The sequence below is a fragment of the Pan paniscus genome, chromosome 8 (genome assembly GCF_029289425.2).
Source record: "Pan paniscus chromosome 8, NHGRI_mPanPan1-v2.0_pri, whole genome shotgun sequence".
Classification (NCBI taxonomy): Eukaryota; Metazoa; Chordata; class Mammalia; order Primates; family Hominidae; genus Pan; species Pan paniscus.
The window spans coordinates 92332583-92350232 of NC_073257.2; the positions used below are offsets into that span (position 1 = coordinate 92332583).

Consider the following 17650-nt stretch of genomic DNA (forward strand, 5'->3'; position numbering starts at 1 on the left):
CCTCAGATTATGGCTCTATGCTGGCTCTACTGTCTTTGTACCATATTTTAGTGACTGTTGGGCAAACACATTTCCTTCAGATCATTGTTGAAAATGGGCAATTTAGAGTAGGTGGAGGTATGCCAATACGGCTTGCCACATGTAACCAGTGTGGCAGCCACCCACTGACCAGAGAATGCAGAGTTGGTGATTCTGCCTTCGGGGAAGGACAGTTCTACAGTGATCCAGGCAAAGTAGATTGGTAACTACAGGTCGCTTGGAGATTTTATTAACATGCAGGTTCTGAATCTGTGGGATAGGGTGGGACCTGAGATTCTGCATCTCAACAAGACCCAATGTGTCCAGAATTGGTGGGTTCTTGGTCTCACTGAGTTCAAGAATGAAGCCGTGGACCCTCACGGTGAGTATTACAGTTCTTAAAGGCGGCGTGTCCAGAGTTCGTTCCTTTTGATGTTCGGATGGGTTCAGAGTTTCTTCCTTCTGGTGGGTTGCTGGTCTCGCCTCAGAAGTGAAGCTGCAGACCTTTGCGGTGAGTGTTAACAGCTCATAAAGGCAGTGCAGACCCAAAGAATGAGCAGCAGCAAGATTTACTACAAAGAGCAAAAGAACAAAGCTTCCAGTGTGGAAGGGAACCCAGAGCAGGTTGCAGCTGCTGGCTCAGGCAGCCTGCTTTTATTCCCTTATCTGGCCCTACCCACATCCTGCTGATTGGTTCATTTTACAGAGAGCTGATTGCTCTGTTTTACAGAGAGCTGATTGGTCCATTTTGACAGGGTGCTGATTGGTGTGTTTACAATCCTTGAGCTAGACACAAAAGTTCTCCAAGTCCCCACTAGATTAGCTAGACACAGAGCACTGATTGGTGCATTTACAAACCTTGAGCTAGACACAGGGTGCTGATTGGTACATTTACAAACCTTGAGCTAGACACAGAATGCTGATTGGTGTATTTACAATCCCTTAGCTAGACATAAAGCTTCTCCAAGTCTCCACTAGACTCAGGAGCCCAAATGGCTTCACCTAGTGGATCCCACATCGGGGCTGCAGGCGGAGCTGCCTGCCAGTCCCACCTAGTGTGCCCGCACTCCTCAGCCCTTGGGCGGTCGATGGGACCGGGCACCACGGAGCAGTGGGTGGTGCTCATCAGGGAGGCTCCGACAGCACAGGAGCCCACGGTGCGGGGGAGGCTCGGGCATGGCCGGCTGCATGTCCCGAGCCCTGCCCCGTGGGGAGGCAGTTGAGGCCCGGCAAGAATTCGAGCAAAGTGCTGGCAGGCCGGCACTGCTGGGGGACCCAGCGCACCCTCTGCAGCTGCTGGCCCAGGTGCTAAGCTCCTCACTGCCTGGGGCCTGCAGTGCTGGCCGGCTGATCCGAGTGCGGGGCTCACCAAGCCCGCGCCCACCCGAAATTTGCACTGGCCTGCGAGTGCCACACGTGGCCCCATTTCCCGCCCGCGCTTCTCGCTCCACACCTCCCTGCAAGCAGAGGGAGCCGGCTCCAGCCTTGGCCAGCCCAGAGGGGCTCCCACAGTGCAGCGGCGGGCTGAAGGGCTCCTCAAGCGTGGCCAGAGTGGGCACCAAGGCCGAGGAGGTGCCAAGAGCAAGCGAGGGCTGAGAGGGCTGCCAGCACGCTGTCACCTCTCACCCAGGTGATGGAATGCTGCTGGTCATCTGTCATCAGACCAGCTTTGAGTAAGAGGGGTGTAGAAGTTTGTTTATCCAAATGCATTGGTTCAAGTGGGCCACACAGATTGGCAGGAGACACCACCCACGTCTGTCCCCACCCTCCATCACTACCCCACTCAATTTTTTTTTAATTCCCTTACAGGTCTTGGGGTCAGAAGTCCAAAATGAATCTTATAGAGCTAAAACCAAAGTGTCAGCAGGGCAGGTTCCTCAGGAGGCTCTGGGGAGAATCCATTTTCTTGTCTTTTCCAGCTTCTAGAGGATACCCTTGGCTCAAGGCCCTGAATCACATCGCTTTTTCTCCCCTGGCTCTGTCATCACCTTCCCTGTCTGACCGTACTGTGTCCCTCTTATAGTGACACCTGTGATTACATTGTTCCTACTCAGATAATCCAGGATAATCCCCCTATCTCAAGATCCTTAATTTAATCACAGTTACAAAGTCTCTTTTGCCATTTAAGGTGACATATTCATAGGTTCCAGGTATTCAGACATAGACACATTTGGGAGCCATTATTCAGCCCTAGAACAAGGACATTCTCTTACTCATATTTCCATTATTCAAAATTAAGAAATTTAACTTGGATAAATTATGTCACATAATCTACATTTCACATTCAGTTCAACCAATTTTCCCAACAATGCCCTTTATAGAATTCTTTCTTCTTCTTTTCTTTCTTTCTTTTTTTTTTTTAGACAGGGTCTCGCTCTGTCACCCAGGTTGGAGTGCAGTAGTGAGATCTCAACGCATTGCAGCCACAACCTCCTGGGCTCAAGTGATCCTCCCACCTCAGCCCCGCCCCCAACCCCTCCAAGTAGCTGGGACTGCAGGTGTGTGCCATCACACCTGGCTAATTTTTGTATTTTTTGTGGAGACAGGGTTTTGCCTTGTTGCCCAGGCTGGTATCAAACCCCTGAGCTCAAGTGATCCTCCTGCCTCAGCCTCCCAAAGTGCTGGGTTTATAGGCGTGCACCACCATGCCCAGCTGAATTATTTTTTCTTGTCCAGGCCCAATCTAGGATCATGTGTTACATGTAGTTATTATAGCTGTTCAATCTCCTTTGATCTATAACAGTTACTCTTTTTTTTTTTTCATAACCTCAACATTTTTAAGAGTACAAGGTAGTTGCTTTGGATTTATTTGATGTTTCTTCAATTACATTCAAATATTGCATTTTAGGCAGGAATCCACGGAAATGTTTTATGTACCATAAGAAGTGCATCACATCAGGAGGCAGTTGATGTCACTTTGTTCCTTTGTTGGTGATGTTTACTTTGATTACTTGGTTAAGGTTTTGTTGGCCAGGTTTTGCCACTGTAAAATTTCTGTATTTCCTTTGGAATTAATACTTAATTTGTGAGAAGAAACTTTGAGACTATGCATATATCTTATTCCTTGTCAAATGATCACCCAGGTTTAGCACTCATTGACTCATTGATGATCCTGCTTTGATTCAGTTATACTATGGTGGTGAGGAAATGGCAGTTTTTTAAAACTCCATTATTTTCCCCACATTTATTAGTTGGCATTCTACTTTAACAAAGAACTTTGCCTTCTCCCTTCTTAATCTACTTATATATTCTCATATGGACTCATGGATTCTTATTTTATTCTGTAAGTTATAATCCATTACAGTCACTATTTTAATGGTCAAACTGCCCCAGATTTGACTAGTAGGAGCCCCTTCAAGCTGGCTTCTCTGTCCCCAACGATTGTATTTTTTAGAATTTTCTTACTTTCTGGCACAACAAAATGTTCCAGGCTCGTTAGGCTTGTCCTGCCCCAGCCTTGGAATCAGCCATTTCTCCAAGGAGCCCTGATTCCTCTTAAGTGACGAAGGCTATTTACAAGCAAGGTTTATATGCTTAGCGTGCTCATTGCTACTGAAGTGTTTTGGTTTCAAGGCCCTTGCAGTGGAGAGAGCTAGGAAATATTTTTTCCTATGTCCATAAGATAGATATGTATAAGATAGATATGGATATCTGTCTACTTGTTTTTCCTTCCTTAAGCTAAAATATGAGAAGTAGGGGGACAAATTGAAAAATGCCTCCAGAAAATGTTAAGACTAGATCTGAGCTTTTATTATTTGCTGGGCTCTTTTGGAATTAAAATGTGTCAACTTCAGGAATATGGACTCTGTCAGGAGGAGGCCAGGTCCTAGGTCGTTTCATGGCACAATCCTCCACTGAATATAACAGCAAGTAAGTGTTTGTTGGTTCTTTTGGGAAGGGTGTGATCCAGAAGCATCTCATATTTATCCTGAAATAAATCTGAATTGGTTAGAATGTGTCTATTTTTAATATCAGATTAAGTTTGTAAAATAGTGTGACTTTGTTTTGATGTTTTCCAGGCTGCCAGGATGGAAACTAACTACCTGAAGAGGTGCTTTGGAAATTGCCTGGCCCAGGCACTGGCAGAGGTGGTGAAGGTTCGGCCCAGTGACCCAATAGAATACCTGGCTCACTGGCTTTATCATTACGGGAAAACAGCAAAAGCAAAAGAAGAGGTGTGTATGTGCACTGGGACTTAGGGAGAGCCCAGCTTTCCCAGAGTAATTTGAAAGCCAAGACACAAGGCAGGATTCTGGAGCTGGCCTGGGGAATTTCTTGGTTTATTTGACTTGCTCTTAGAGCCAGATATCCCTGAAGCATGGGGATCCTGGGGGCTAACTCAGAGGAGTGGGGCTTCAACTCAGACGAGCTGTGGAGTTGAAGGGTTTGTAACTACTAGCAGGCTAAAGCTAGTTACAAGAGGAAACTCAACAGGCCCAAAGAGCCCACAGCCCATATCAGTCCCCAGTGAGGGGGCCCCGTTTATAAGGCTTCCCTGGTTGCTGACCTGATTTGACTCTGTCACCTCACCCCAGAATAGGGAAAAGAAGATCCAGCTGCTGGAGGAATATGACAGTAGCCTCAAGGAAATGGAAATGACAGAAATGCTGAAACAGGAAGAGTATCAGATTCAACAGAACTGTGAAAAGTGTCACAAGGTAGGGAGAAGGACTCAGCTTTGGGTTGCCACACACATCCCAGTGATGGACTCCAGGAAAGCCACAAGTCAGCCCAGTCCCAATCCAAGGCACATTAAGGGTCCCTTTAGCTTGATTTTCAATATATATGCAAGTATTCCCATATTTGCATATAAACCAATGTTATTGACAATCTTTGTTAATGAAAAAAGGAGATGTTAAAAGACAAATTTGTCTTAGATTTTAGGAAATACTCTGGTGTTACTGGTTTTAAAAAAATCTGTTTTTTTTTTTTTTTTTTTTGAGATGGAGTCTCGCTCTGTTGCCCAGGCTGGAGCACAGTGGAGCGATCTCGTCTCACTACAGCCTCTGCCTCCTGGGTTCAAGTGATTCTCCTGTCTCAGCCTCCCGAGTATCTGGGACTACAGGCACATGCCACCACGCCCGGCTAATTTTTTTTTTTTTTTTTTTTAGTAGAGACAGGGTTTTACCATGTTAATCAGGATGGTCTTGATCTCCTGACCTCGTGATCCGCCCACCTTGGCCTCCCAAAGTGCTGGGATTACAGGCGTGAGCCACCACGCCCAGCCAAAAAATCTGATTTTTAAAAAATCTATTCACTTGGAACAAATATTTTTTCATATAAGATCCTTTGAGCCCTTTTCAAGTAGTATTCAATATTTTTCAGAAACCAAATATGGTTGTTATCAGTGCATACTTCAGATATTTAACTTAGTATTTAGTATTTGGTTTATTATATTCTATTTACTTTTCTGTGAAACTTCAGATGCCTCCTCTGTGATGTTATAATATTAGATGTAAGTTATTAAGCTGGAATAGCCGAAGACAACTCTGCATTCGTCAGTCTGACAAGCCTATCTTTTACCTCCCACAGTTTTTTTCACAATCTCCTGAAAAACGCCTTATGCTATTCTATGCTTTCTACAAAGTGGTAGATACCTGGATAGAGAGTCGTCTCAATTGCAATGTTGGGTTTGATATATGACATCTTTTTAGCTATGACTATACTCTGTGCATTAAAGTCTTTAATGCAGTCAGTTACAATTCACCAGCATTTGTTAGCTTCCAAGCCAATTTGAAGACATGAAAATATTAAGCTTATTTACATTTATACTAATATACTCAATGTCCTCATAAAGAATAGATTTGCTTTTTTAAGCCTGGATGTCTTGTAAACAAATTAAATCAAAAGATAGTTTCATTCTATTGTTTGACAATAGTCTAAAGGAACTCTCCCTCAGGAAGAATTCCTTCTTTAAGCAATTGTTTGGAGATGGGAGAGGTGAGGATCATTCAGCAAAATTTGTCATCACCTTGCTGCGCACCTCTAATCCATTTCTAACACCATGCTTTACTGTTAATAGAAATAGAAATATATAAGGCAATAAGAAATATATAAAGAAGACTCCCAAAACTCCACCCTAGTTTTATGGTAGCTTTATTAAGGAAAATTTCTTGGTTCACATCAATATTTTGAATTGTCTTTTTGTGTTTCACTGAGGTTTTGCATCCTGCAGCAATATTTTTTAACAAGATTTAGATAAGTAAATGGTATGTCATTCTTTTGCCAAGTGTGTGATGTAGGCAGTTGTAAGGGAAGATGGGAAATGACAACAAGCACAATGTCTAGACTATGTGCAAGTTCTCAGTTTTAGAAAAGAGTTCATGTGTAGGTTATGATTATGGAAATTGATTCCCTATGTTAGAAGGAAATAAAGAGAACCCAAGAGTGATCTAAAGTGAAGCAAATTTATAGTTTACCTGGCAAGAGAGAGCCACAACATTAAGATGTGAGTTACTCTCCAAGCAAACTTTGACAAGGCTAAATAAAGGACAAAGAGGCACAGGTGTATCAAAAAGACAAGATTCCAAGTTCTGGTTTCTGATTGATTCAAGGTGGATTACAAACTGCTCCTTGCTATTGGTCACCTTCACCTTTTGTGTGACTAGTGCTGGGAAAACCAATTTCAAACTGGCCCAGGATGGGTTGCATGAAATTTCAGCAGGGCTGCTAGTTTACCTGATGAACTGATATGCATATACTCAAAGCTTTGCAGTTTTTTCCTTGATCGCTTTAAAAAAAAACAAAAAAACATCATGACTTGGATACAGGTTAGCAAGTCTTTAAGTACCCCAGATTGAATACTGCTTATCTAGTGGATGTATCAAAAGAGGAACAGAAACAGAATGCTATGTATGGTAGGGATCATACCCAATTATCTGAACCAAAAAGTATCCATAGAGGAGGTAGAATTTGAGTCAGGCAGAGGTTATCCTTGGTATTGATGTCTCTTCATTAAGCAGATGCAGCTTTAAGTAAACCATAATTTTGTTTCTGAGTCAGAAGAAACCTATTGTTTATAAAGACCTAAACTATACAAATGTTTTAGAAATGCATTTTTATAGAATGAATAGATATTTGCTGCATAGACTCAATAGTTTGAAGTGTAGAAGGGTCTCAGAGACCATGTGGACAAGGATGAGCTCCACAGGGCTCATTGTAGAATGGACCTGTACAACTTCCAGGCAAAGATTGAAGTGGAGGGGATCAGTAGAGCCTAAGCTCCAAGGATTCCTACCTCAGCCAGGGACATGGATGTTAGACTGCTCAATATTGTCTCATAGGTCACTGAAGCTTGTTTGTTTTTTTCCTGTGTGGTTCAGTTTGGATAATTTCTACTGATAAACCTTCATGTTTACTGACCATTTCTTCTGCAATGCCCTATATCCTATCTGGGGATTCTGGGGATTTTTTCACTTCAGATATTGTACTTTTAATTTCTAGAATTTCTATTTAGTTTTTTAAATATAATTTCCATTTTCTCTGCTGATACATCTTAACTCTTACATTATGTCCATTTTCTACCTTGGATTTTTGAAAATATTTATAATAGCTGTCCTTGTCTGTTAATTCCACCATCTTCGTCATTTTGGGACCTTTTTCTTTCTTTTTTTTTTTTTTTTTTTTTTGAGACGGAGTCTCACTTTGTCACCCAAGCTGGAGTGCAGTGGCAAGATCTTGGCTCACTGCAACCTCTGCCTCCCCGGTTCAAGTGATTCTCCTGCCTCAGCCTCCCAAGTAGCTGGGATTACAGGCGCCCGCCACCACACCCAGCTAATTTTTTTATTTTTAGTAGAGACGGGTTTCAGCATGTTGGCCAGGCTGGTCTCAAACTCCTGACCTCATGATCCACCCACCTCAGCCTCCCAAAGTGCTGGGATTACAGGCATAAGCCACCACGCCCAGCCTATTCTGGGGCCTTTTTCTGTTGAATACTTTTCCTCTAGATTATGGTTCACATTTTCCTACTTTTTTACTTCTGGTAATTATTACTTGTGTTCTGGACATTGTAGAGGACGTTTTATAGGGAGTCTAGATTGTGTTGTTTTCCATGAAAAGATGATGGGTTTTGTTCTGGCAGGCAGTTAAATTATTGGTGAATCAACTTGATCCTATAGGTTTGGTTTTATGCTTTGTTAAAGCAGGGCTATTTCAGTTTGGTTCTTAGTCTCTGGCATGAAAATAGCAATACTGTGTTTTTGCCATACATCTTGTGTGCTTTAGTCTCTAATAATAAGTTTTTGGCTTTTTTGTTTTCTATTTAGGAACTGACTTCTGAAACTGTTTCCACGAAGAAGACCATATTCATGCAGGAGGACACAAACCCCCTTGAGAAGGAGGCCTTGAAGCAGGAATTCCTGCCAGGTACTTCCAGTCTGATTCCAGGAATGCCTCAACAGGTTCCTCCTTCAGAGTCTGCTGGCCAGATTGACCAGAACTTCACAATGCCACAAGAAATAAATTACAAGGAGGCTTTTCAGCATGAAGTTGCTCATGAAATGCCTCCTGGCTCCAAATCTCCTTTTTAGGTTACAGAAGGTAGATGCTTCTGATTTACTTCTCTCAAAGCTAGAAGCCAAGAAAATGGCCAGCTAGAACCAAGATTTAAGGGGCTGTAAAAGGCAAGTTCAGGGACTCTCCAGCCTACTTCTTTTCTGAAAAACCCTTAATCATGTGAACATTTGAACTAGTTATAGGATAAAATAAACTCAGAATAAGGATTTAAAATAAGTAACCAAGTGGCTGTGACTTTTTCCTCTTGTTTTATCAACGTTTTGGAGACTACACAATGAAAACACATCTGTTGGGGTGATCAGACCCAACACCCGGCCATGGGGGCTACAAAGTCCAGCCGAGTCAAAGGAAAGAGAAAAGACAAGTCAAGAGAGAAAGTGGGACCAGGGGGCCAATGCTAGTATGGAGGCTGTGAAGGCCCCAAGCTCTGGAAGCCCACACTATTTGTTGGTGATCAAACAAAGAAACAGGTGGTGAGGATGTGGGGGTTGAAAGAAAGTGGTGTATCAAGCGAATGAACTACAGCTGTGAGGGTTTAGCATTTTCTTTGAAACATATGGCTACTTGAGATAATGGGAGTGCTAGAAGCAAGGAGCCAGCAAGTCTGGACACATTACAAAGGCCACAAGGGGTTTTATCCTGGACCCCGGACATGTTCCAAGCCCTGCCTCAACTTTTCTCCCAACACTAAGCTTTCCTCCCAACACACATCCATCTCATGTGTTCATGTCTTAACTTTTGCTTCACTTCACAGTCAGGCCTCTCCGAGTATTTTTTACACATATCCTGGAGTCTACCTATGTCACTGATAGCAGATATTTTTCTTCAACATATATTATCAATGTTTTAATACTTTTTTTCAATTTTAGTAACTGGTAAAATACATGTAAGATGTACCATCTTAACCATTTTTAAGTGTACATATCAGTTGTATTAAGTAGATTCATATTCTTGTGCAACCATCATCACTATCCAGCTGCAAAACTCTTTCATCTTGCAAAACTGAAACTCTACACCCATTAAAAAATAACTCGCCATTTCTCTCTCTCCCCAGCCCCTGGCAACCACCATTCTTTCTGTCTCTGTGATTTAGATTACTCTGTAAGTAGGTTGTATAAATAGACTCATACAATGTTTGTCTTTTTTGTGACTGGCTTATTTCATTTAGCATAATGTCCTCCAGGTTCATTCATGTTGTAGCATGTATCAGAATTTCCTTCCTTTTTAAGGTGGAATAATATTCTGTTGTATGTTTATACCACGTTTTGCATATCCATTTATTTCATTGTCCATCAGTGGGCATTCATCCATCAAAGGATATGTTCACATTATAGCGACTGTGAATAATGCTGCTGTGAACATGACTCTACAAATATCTCTTCAAGATCCTGCTTTCAGGTCTTTTGAGTATATGCCCCGAAGTAGAATTGCTGGATCATATGGTAATTCTGTTTTTAATTTTTTGGGAAGCCACCATTCTTTTTCCAGCAGCTGTACCATTTTACATTCCCACCAACAGTGCACAGGGTTCCAATTTCTCCACATCCTCACCAACACTCGTTATTTTGTCATTGTTGTTGTTGTTGTTTTGATAGTAACCATCCTAATGGATGTGAGGTGGTATCTCATTGTAGTTTTGATTTGCATTTCCCTTATAATGAGTGATGTTAAGTCTGTACTTATTGGCCATTTGTATATCTTTTTTGGAAAAATGTCTATTCAAGTCCTTTGCCCATTTTTTAATTGCATTTTTTTTTTTTGCTGTTGAGTTTTAGGAGTTCTACATATATTCTAGATGTTAATCCCTTATCAAATATATGATTTGCAAATATTTTCTCCCATGCTGTGAACAAATGAAATGTTGCCTTTTCACTGTGTTGATAATGATGACAGGTATTTTGAAACAGCTTAAATGGCAGTAAACCTTAAAGGTTTGAAAAAAATGTTATTAATTACATTCTATCTACATTCATTCAAATATCATCTATATACTAGGACTTTAGATTTATATCTTTAATCAAAATTCCCTGAACTTGACTGCTTGACGTCTCTACTTGGATGACCAATGGACACCTCAAACTTAACTCGTCTCAGTGGACTTTCCCTGATAGTTTCTCTGAAGCAGTTTCTCTCCATAATTCCACTTGCTCAGGCCAAAACTCTTGGAGTCACCTTTGACTGCACTTTTTTTTTGTCACCCTACATCTGGTTTGTTGGCTTTCCATCTAAATAAAGTCAGAATTCAACAACTTGAATGCCCAAACCACACTCATCTTTCTCTAGGTGATCGCAGTAGCCTGTTAACTAGACCCATCCTTGACCTGCTGTAGTCTGTCCTCAATACTAGTTACAGAACACACATAGCAGTAGCCAATTTTCTAAAATAATAGAAATATTAATACTAAATACTATTTATAATGTATTAGTATAAGCTATGAAAAGTTCCTGGGGGAATAAACACCAGACTGTTAATAGTGTTGTCTCCAACAAAAGTAACTATCAACAGAGTAAACGGACAACCTAAAGAATGGGAGAAAATTTTTGCAAACTATGCATCAGGTCTAATCTCCAGTATCTATAAGGAACTTAAACAAATTTACAAGAAAAACTCAACCCCATTAAAAAGTGGACAAAGGACGTTAACAGACACTTCTCAAAAGAAGACATACATGCAGCCAACAATCATATGAAAAAAGCTTGTCACTGACCATTAGAGAAATGCAAATATAAACCACAGTGAGATACAATCTCACACTAGTCAAAATGGCTATTATTAAAAAGTCAAAAAATAACAGATGCTGGCGAGGTTATGGAGAAAAAGGAACATTTATACACTGTTGACGGGAGTTTAAATTAGTTCGATCATTGTGGAAGACAGTATGGCAATTCCTCAGAGACCTAAAGACAGAAATATTAAACTATTCGACCCAGCAATCCCATTACTGGGTATATATCAAAAGGAATATAAATTTTTCTACCATAAAGACACATGCACGCATATGTTCAATGCAGCACTATTCACAATAGCAAGGTCATGGAATCAACCTAAATACCCATCAATGATAGACTGGATAAAGAAAATGTGATATATATACACCATGGAATACTATGCAGCCATAAAAAAAAATGAGATCATGTCCTTTACAGGGACGTGGATGGAACTGCGGGCCATTATCCTTAGCAGACTAACGCAGGAACAGAAAACCAAATAGTACATGTTGTCACTTATAAGTGAGAGCTAAATGATGAGAACACATGGACACATAGTGGGGAACAACACACACGGGGGCCTTTTGGAGAGTGGAGGGTGGGAGGAGGGAGAGGATCACGAAAAATAATTAGTGGATAATAGGCTTAATACATGAGTGATGAAATAATCTATATGGTAAATCCCATGACACATGTTTACCTATGTAACAAACCTGCACATCCTGCACATGTGCCCCTGAGCTTAAAAGTTAAAAAAAAAATAGTGATGTCTCAGTAGCAGGAATTATGGGAGACAATGACTTTCAGTTATAAATTTTTCTGATAATTCAATCTTTCCAATGAGTATGAATTACTTCTGTAAGAAAAAAGGAAGACATACCTTCAGTAAAGACTGGATTTTAGAATGTTTCCACTTAGAGACATCAAAAGGTTGAGTCTTGTGGCTGCCTCAGTGTCTTTCAACTAAAGGCCAGAGGCCAAGTATTTATATTCCTTAGTTTCTTAGTTAGTACCTCCTTCAGTTCTTTTTTTTGAGATGGAGTCTCGCTCTGTCACCCAGGCTGGAGTGCTGTGGCACAATCTCGGCTCACTGCAACCTTCACCTCCTGGATTCAAGCGATTCTCCTGTCTCGGCCTTCTGAGTAGCTGGGATTACAGGTGTACACCACCATGCCCGGCTAATTTTTGTATTTTTAGTAGAGACAGGGCTTCATCATATTGGCCAGGCTGGTCTTGAACTCCTGACCTCAGATAATCCGCCTGCCTCAGCCTCCCAAAGTGCTGAGATTACAGGCATGAGCCACTGCGCCCGGCCCTTCTTTTAGTTCTATTGGACATATGCTATCATTTTTGTTAGCAACCATTTTTTAAGCATTTGTGTGTCCTGAGAAGGACAGCTGCATAATTTGTAGGGCCCAAAGCAGTATGGAAATACAGAACCTATAAAGAATTTCAAGATGGTAACAACAGAGCTCTACTGAGGGATAGTGTTCCCAGGGGACTGAAAATTGCAAAGAAAAATGGCCCAGTTCCCCTATCCCCTCAGGGAAATGCTTAGAGGTCACTGGCAATGCCTGGGCTGCCCCTTTCTGAAGGACACATTCTTTCTAAAGGGAGATGAGTGCCTTCACTCAGGGTATAGCCTTTCTCCCCTCTCTTGGTAAGGTGCCATTATGAGTCTCAGCTCTGGCCAAGCTTACCCTGCTCTCCCAGGTAAACTGAAGAGACACTGTCTTATTTTCCTCACTTCCTAATTCCTGTGGTTGGCAACTCTCTTCACCAATCCTGTCTACCTTTCAGGGCAGCTGTGATGGGCAGGAGAAGTAAGACCCAATGCTGAGCATGTGGGAGATGCTCAATGGCCACACACGAGCCCTGTGCAGGGACAGATGATGACCTAAAAGAAGGCAGGTGACACACCACAGAGAACATCTCAGAGAGGGAGGAGGGCATGTGCAGAGGCACAGAGGCAGGAGCAAGTCCCACTGCAGGGTAAGCAGGATGTGTGTGAAGAAACTGCCCTGGAGGCGCTGCGTGCAGCGGGAGGGCTGGATCTGAGAGGTGCTAGAGACACAGAATCCACAGTGAGGGGAGGGAGAAGTCTAGAATGGCTCCCAGCTTTCACTTGTTTAGGGGCAAATTGAAGAACCAAGTAAATTTAGCCCCCAAATTACCGCTGCTTTTGAAGTGAGTTTAACATCAAGGCCATTCTCAAAGAGCTAGGGTCTTGGTTGGAATGCATCTTCCCCCAAAGGGCACATGTTCATCAGATGTTCCACACTTTTCTAAAGGGATTATGAAAATTCTCCTTCTTACCACACAAGTTGATTCCTCTACAAATGCTTTAGAAAAGAGACAGACATTAGCTGGGCGTGGTGGCTCATCCCTGTAATCCCAGCACTTTGGGAGGCCAAGGTGGGCAGATCACCTAAGGTCAAGAGTTCAAGACCAGCCTGGCCAACATGGTGAAACCCTGTCTCTACCAAAAATACAAAAATTAGCTGGGTGTGATGGCACGCACCTGTTGTCCCAGCTACTCAGGAGGCTGAGGCAGAAGAATTGCTTGAACCCGGGAGGCGGAGGTTGCAGTGGGCTGAGATCAGCCACTGCATTCCAGATGGAGCAACAGAGTGAGACTGTCTCAAAAAAAAAAGAAAGAAAAGAAAAGAGAAAGAGAAAAAAGAAAGAAATACATTATTAAAAAGTATTATTTTAAGCCAGGAGGTGGCTCACGCCCGTAATCCCAACACTTCAAGAGGCCAAGGCGAGAGCATCACTTGAGGCCAGGAGTTCAAGACCAGCCTTGGCAACATAGCGAAACTGTCTCTACAAAAAATTTAAAAATTAGCTGGGCATGGTGACATGCACCTGTGGTCCCAGCTACTTAGGAGGCTGAAGTGGGATGATGGCTTGAGCCCAGGAGGTAGAGGCTGCAGTGAGCCATGACTGCACCACTGCTCCACTCTGGGCAACAGAGGAAGCCCCTGTCTCTCAACAGAAAAAAAGAAAAAGTTTATGTTAGTTTTCAATAAAGGTAACTGACATATTTGGCTGTTTAACGTGTACCAAGCACTGTGCTAAGTGCTTAATTGCATTATCTCATTTCATTCTCACAGCACCGCATGAGTTGGACACTTTCATAATCCCCATGTTATGGATGAGAAAACACTTAAGGTTCAGAGAAATTAATGGCTGGGCCAAGGGCAGACACCAGGAGGTGGCACTGACGTCTGCCTGTTACGGGCCCACACACTTGGCTGCTGGGCTGTCCTGATTAATACAATCTAACAAAGAAAGTCTTTTTTCCCTGTTCAGGGACATTTTGCTGCAAGTTGATTACAGTCTTTTTCTTGCCTCTTAGATGATATGAAATATTCACAGAGCTTTCAAATAACCATTGTTATACAGAAGCATTTAAGCTTACTCATGCATATTTTATTTGTCTCGATTACCAGCCAGAATTAACAATTCTCTAAGCATTTATGGCCCCAAACAAGATATTTCAAAAATTCGTATTAGATACTTTAGACATACTGTTATAACAATACAAGTGATAAAATTTATAAAGTTCTTCCCAGTGACAGAATATATCTCCCAGTAAAAATGTCCTTTTGACCAATTAGTACTGAGTGATATCATTCTTATATTTTTGTGCAGATTACAAATCTATTTTCAAATGATGGAATAATATCCTATGGGAAAAATAAATACCCCTTTCTACCTTTAGTAAAGGAATTAAAAAGAACAACTTTAGGGGAACAAATACAAAAGCTATGATATTACAAACATATTTTCAGAATATAAGAGAGAATGAAATAGCTTAAATCAACTAAAAATGTGTCTATAAGAAGATGTTTGTCAGCAAAGAAAAACTGATGATGAATTTTCCTGGAAGGATTAAAATTTGTGATTTGTATGAAGACAGCTGTGTGCTCAGCTGACAGTTTTTCAAGGGTGGCTTACTGCTGAGGCATACTGCATGTCACATTGGCAAAGGGAAGGCTCTTTGGGTCTTTCTGCTTTCATGTTTGAGTTCCGTTTGTCAAGAAGAAACTAACTCAATGTCTTTCAACAAAAGGCAAGTCCAAAGGTCACAGAGGGAAAAGAGTTCCAGTAAGGTTTCCAGAAAACAGAACTTTGGGAGCCGTGGTCAGAAGTTGGGCTGGCACTGCATAGATTTCTTGGGTCTGCTGTCCTCTAGACTCATGGTAAAAAGATACTGATTCCAAAGTATCATTAGAAAGGAAAAAATTTCTCAGTTACCACTGTCAAAAAAGAATCTCCAGGAATAAAATGACAGGATGCAGAGGTAGCATTGTCTAAAAAAGGCTCACTTGTAGATAAGTTTATCCAAAGTGAAATGAAACAATCAAAAATATCAGCAGAAATATAGTTCACAGGCAAGGGTTGTTGAGGCAAAAAAAAAAAAAAAATTGTTCCACAAGAGGCACCAGAAAAGAAAGAGTTCACCTATAATGCCAGGAAGGGATAAATTGATGAGGAGTCATTGCCACCAGTGATGCAACCCATGGCTATTATCAGCCAGACTGCAATCAACAACAACAAGTCACCATTAGGGACATATTCCAAGGCCTCAGTGGGCCAGGATGAAACACTTTCAGATCATATGTTTGAAGAAACTAACTACATGGATGCAACTAGCTGAAGAGAGACTTTGCAAAAGTTATCTCCAGGAGACATAAATTCCATGGGTGAGCCTGGCCAAGATAAAAACCTTATAATGAGTGCTATCTTAGTCCAATCAGAGCACTATAACAGAATACCTTAGACTGGGTAATCTTTAAACAGAAATTTATGTCTCACAGTTCTGGAGACTGAGAGGTCTAAGATCAAGGTGCTAGCAGATTCAGTGTCTGATGAGGGCCTTCCTCACGGATGGTGCCTTCAGTGTGTTCTCACATGGTGAAAGGGGCAAACAGGCTCCCTCAAACCTCTTTAATAGGGGCACTAATCCCATTCATGAGGGCAGAGGCCTCCTAACCTAATCCCCTCCCAAAGGCCCCACCTCTTAATACTATTGCGTTGGGGATTTAGTTTCAACATATGAATTTTTAGGGGACCGTAGCAATGGCCAATAGAAATTAAGTTCTTTGGCCAGTCATGGTGGCTTACACCTGTAATCCAGCACTTTGGGAGGCTGAGGCAGGTGGATCACTTGAGGTCAAGAGACCAGCCTGGCCAACGTGGTGAAACCCTGTCTCTACAAAAAAATGCAAAAATTAGCTGGGCGTGATAGCATGCCCCTGTAGTTCCAGCTACTTGGGAGGCTGAGGCAGAGAATGGCTTGAACCCGTGAGGTGGAGGCTGCAGTGAACTGAGATTGCACCACTGCACTCCAGCCTGGGTGACAGAGCGAGACCCTGTCTCAAAAAAAAAAAAAGAAAAGAAATTAAGGTTTCTTTTTGTTTGCTTCTTTTTAATTTGCCAAGTTACTTCTTACTAGAGAATAGAAATCAATTTCATAAGATATGTTAGCTAGGGAAAAATTCCTCTATATTCCTAAGTGTCACCATCAGTGCATAAAATCAGTGTTTATAAAATTCCCTCAAAAATAAATTGCTGGCTGGGCGTGGTGGCTCATGCCTATAATCCTGGCACTTTGAGAAGCCAAGGTGGGCAGATTGCCTGAGCTCAGGAGACCAGCCTGGGCAACAAGGTGAAACCCTGTCTCTACTAAAATACAAAAAATTAGCTGGGCATGCTAGCGCACACTTGTAATCCCAGCTACTCAGGAGGCTGAGGCACAAGAATCTCTTGAACCCAGGAGGCGGAGGTTGCAGTGAGCCAAGATCACACCCAACAGAGCCAGACTCTGTCTCCAAATGTAAATAAAGAAATTGCTAAAGAAAGAGATTTCATGAATGAAATTGGCCACAAAATAATTATCCCAGGAGGGTCTCTCGGAAGTCTGAGATCCTTGGACAAAGGTATTGAAGACAAGGCTCTTCAAAAAGAAATGCTTTTTTAAATATAGCTCATTTTTATTTTATTTTATTTTATTTATTTATTTCGAGATGGAGTCTCGCTCTGTTGCCCAGGCTGGAGTGCAGTGGCATGATCTCAGCTCACTGCAACCTCCACCTCCCGGGTTCAAGTGATTCTCCTGCCTCAGCCTCCTGAGTAGCTTGGACTACAGGCATCCGCCACCATGCCCAGCTAATTTTTTTTGTATTTTTAGTAGAGACAGGGTTTCACCATGTTAGTCAGTCTGGTCTCGAACTCCTGACCTCAAATGATCTGCCCACCTAGGCCTCTTAAAGTGCTGGGATTATAGGCGTGAGCCCTCGTGCCAGGCCTTAAAGCTCATTTTTAAAAAGATGATTGGGCGGCCAGGCGCAGTGGCTCACACCTGTAATCCCAGTACTTTGGGAGGCCAAGGCGGGCGGAT

At 42.1% G+C, this 17650-nt stretch overlaps 1 protein-coding gene across 7 annotated transcripts in view; it reads left to right on the plus strand.

Annotated features, from left to right (window-relative positions):
- DYDC2 (DPY30 domain containing 2) overlaps window positions 1-8748 on the plus strand; it is a 22460-nt gene extending 13712 nt beyond the window's left edge. For 4 of the 7 annotated variants that reach the window (XM_034930989.4, XM_034930990.3, XM_034930991.3 and 1 more), the window contains exons 2-4: window positions 4038-4193; window positions 4554-4676; window positions 8283-8748. In XM_034930989.4, the coding sequence (XP_034786880.1) occupies window positions 4038-4193; window positions 4554-4676; window positions 8283-8546 (543 nt within the window). In that variant the 3' untranslated portion in view covers window positions 8547-8748. Of the gene's footprint in view, window positions 1-299; window positions 401-4037; window positions 4194-4553; window positions 4677-8282 lie in introns of all 7 variants that reach the window. The other 3 variants (XM_055093072.2, XM_055093071.2, XM_055093070.2) reach the window with 1 other exon arrangement.
- Window positions 8749-17650: the final 8902 nt, after the last annotated feature.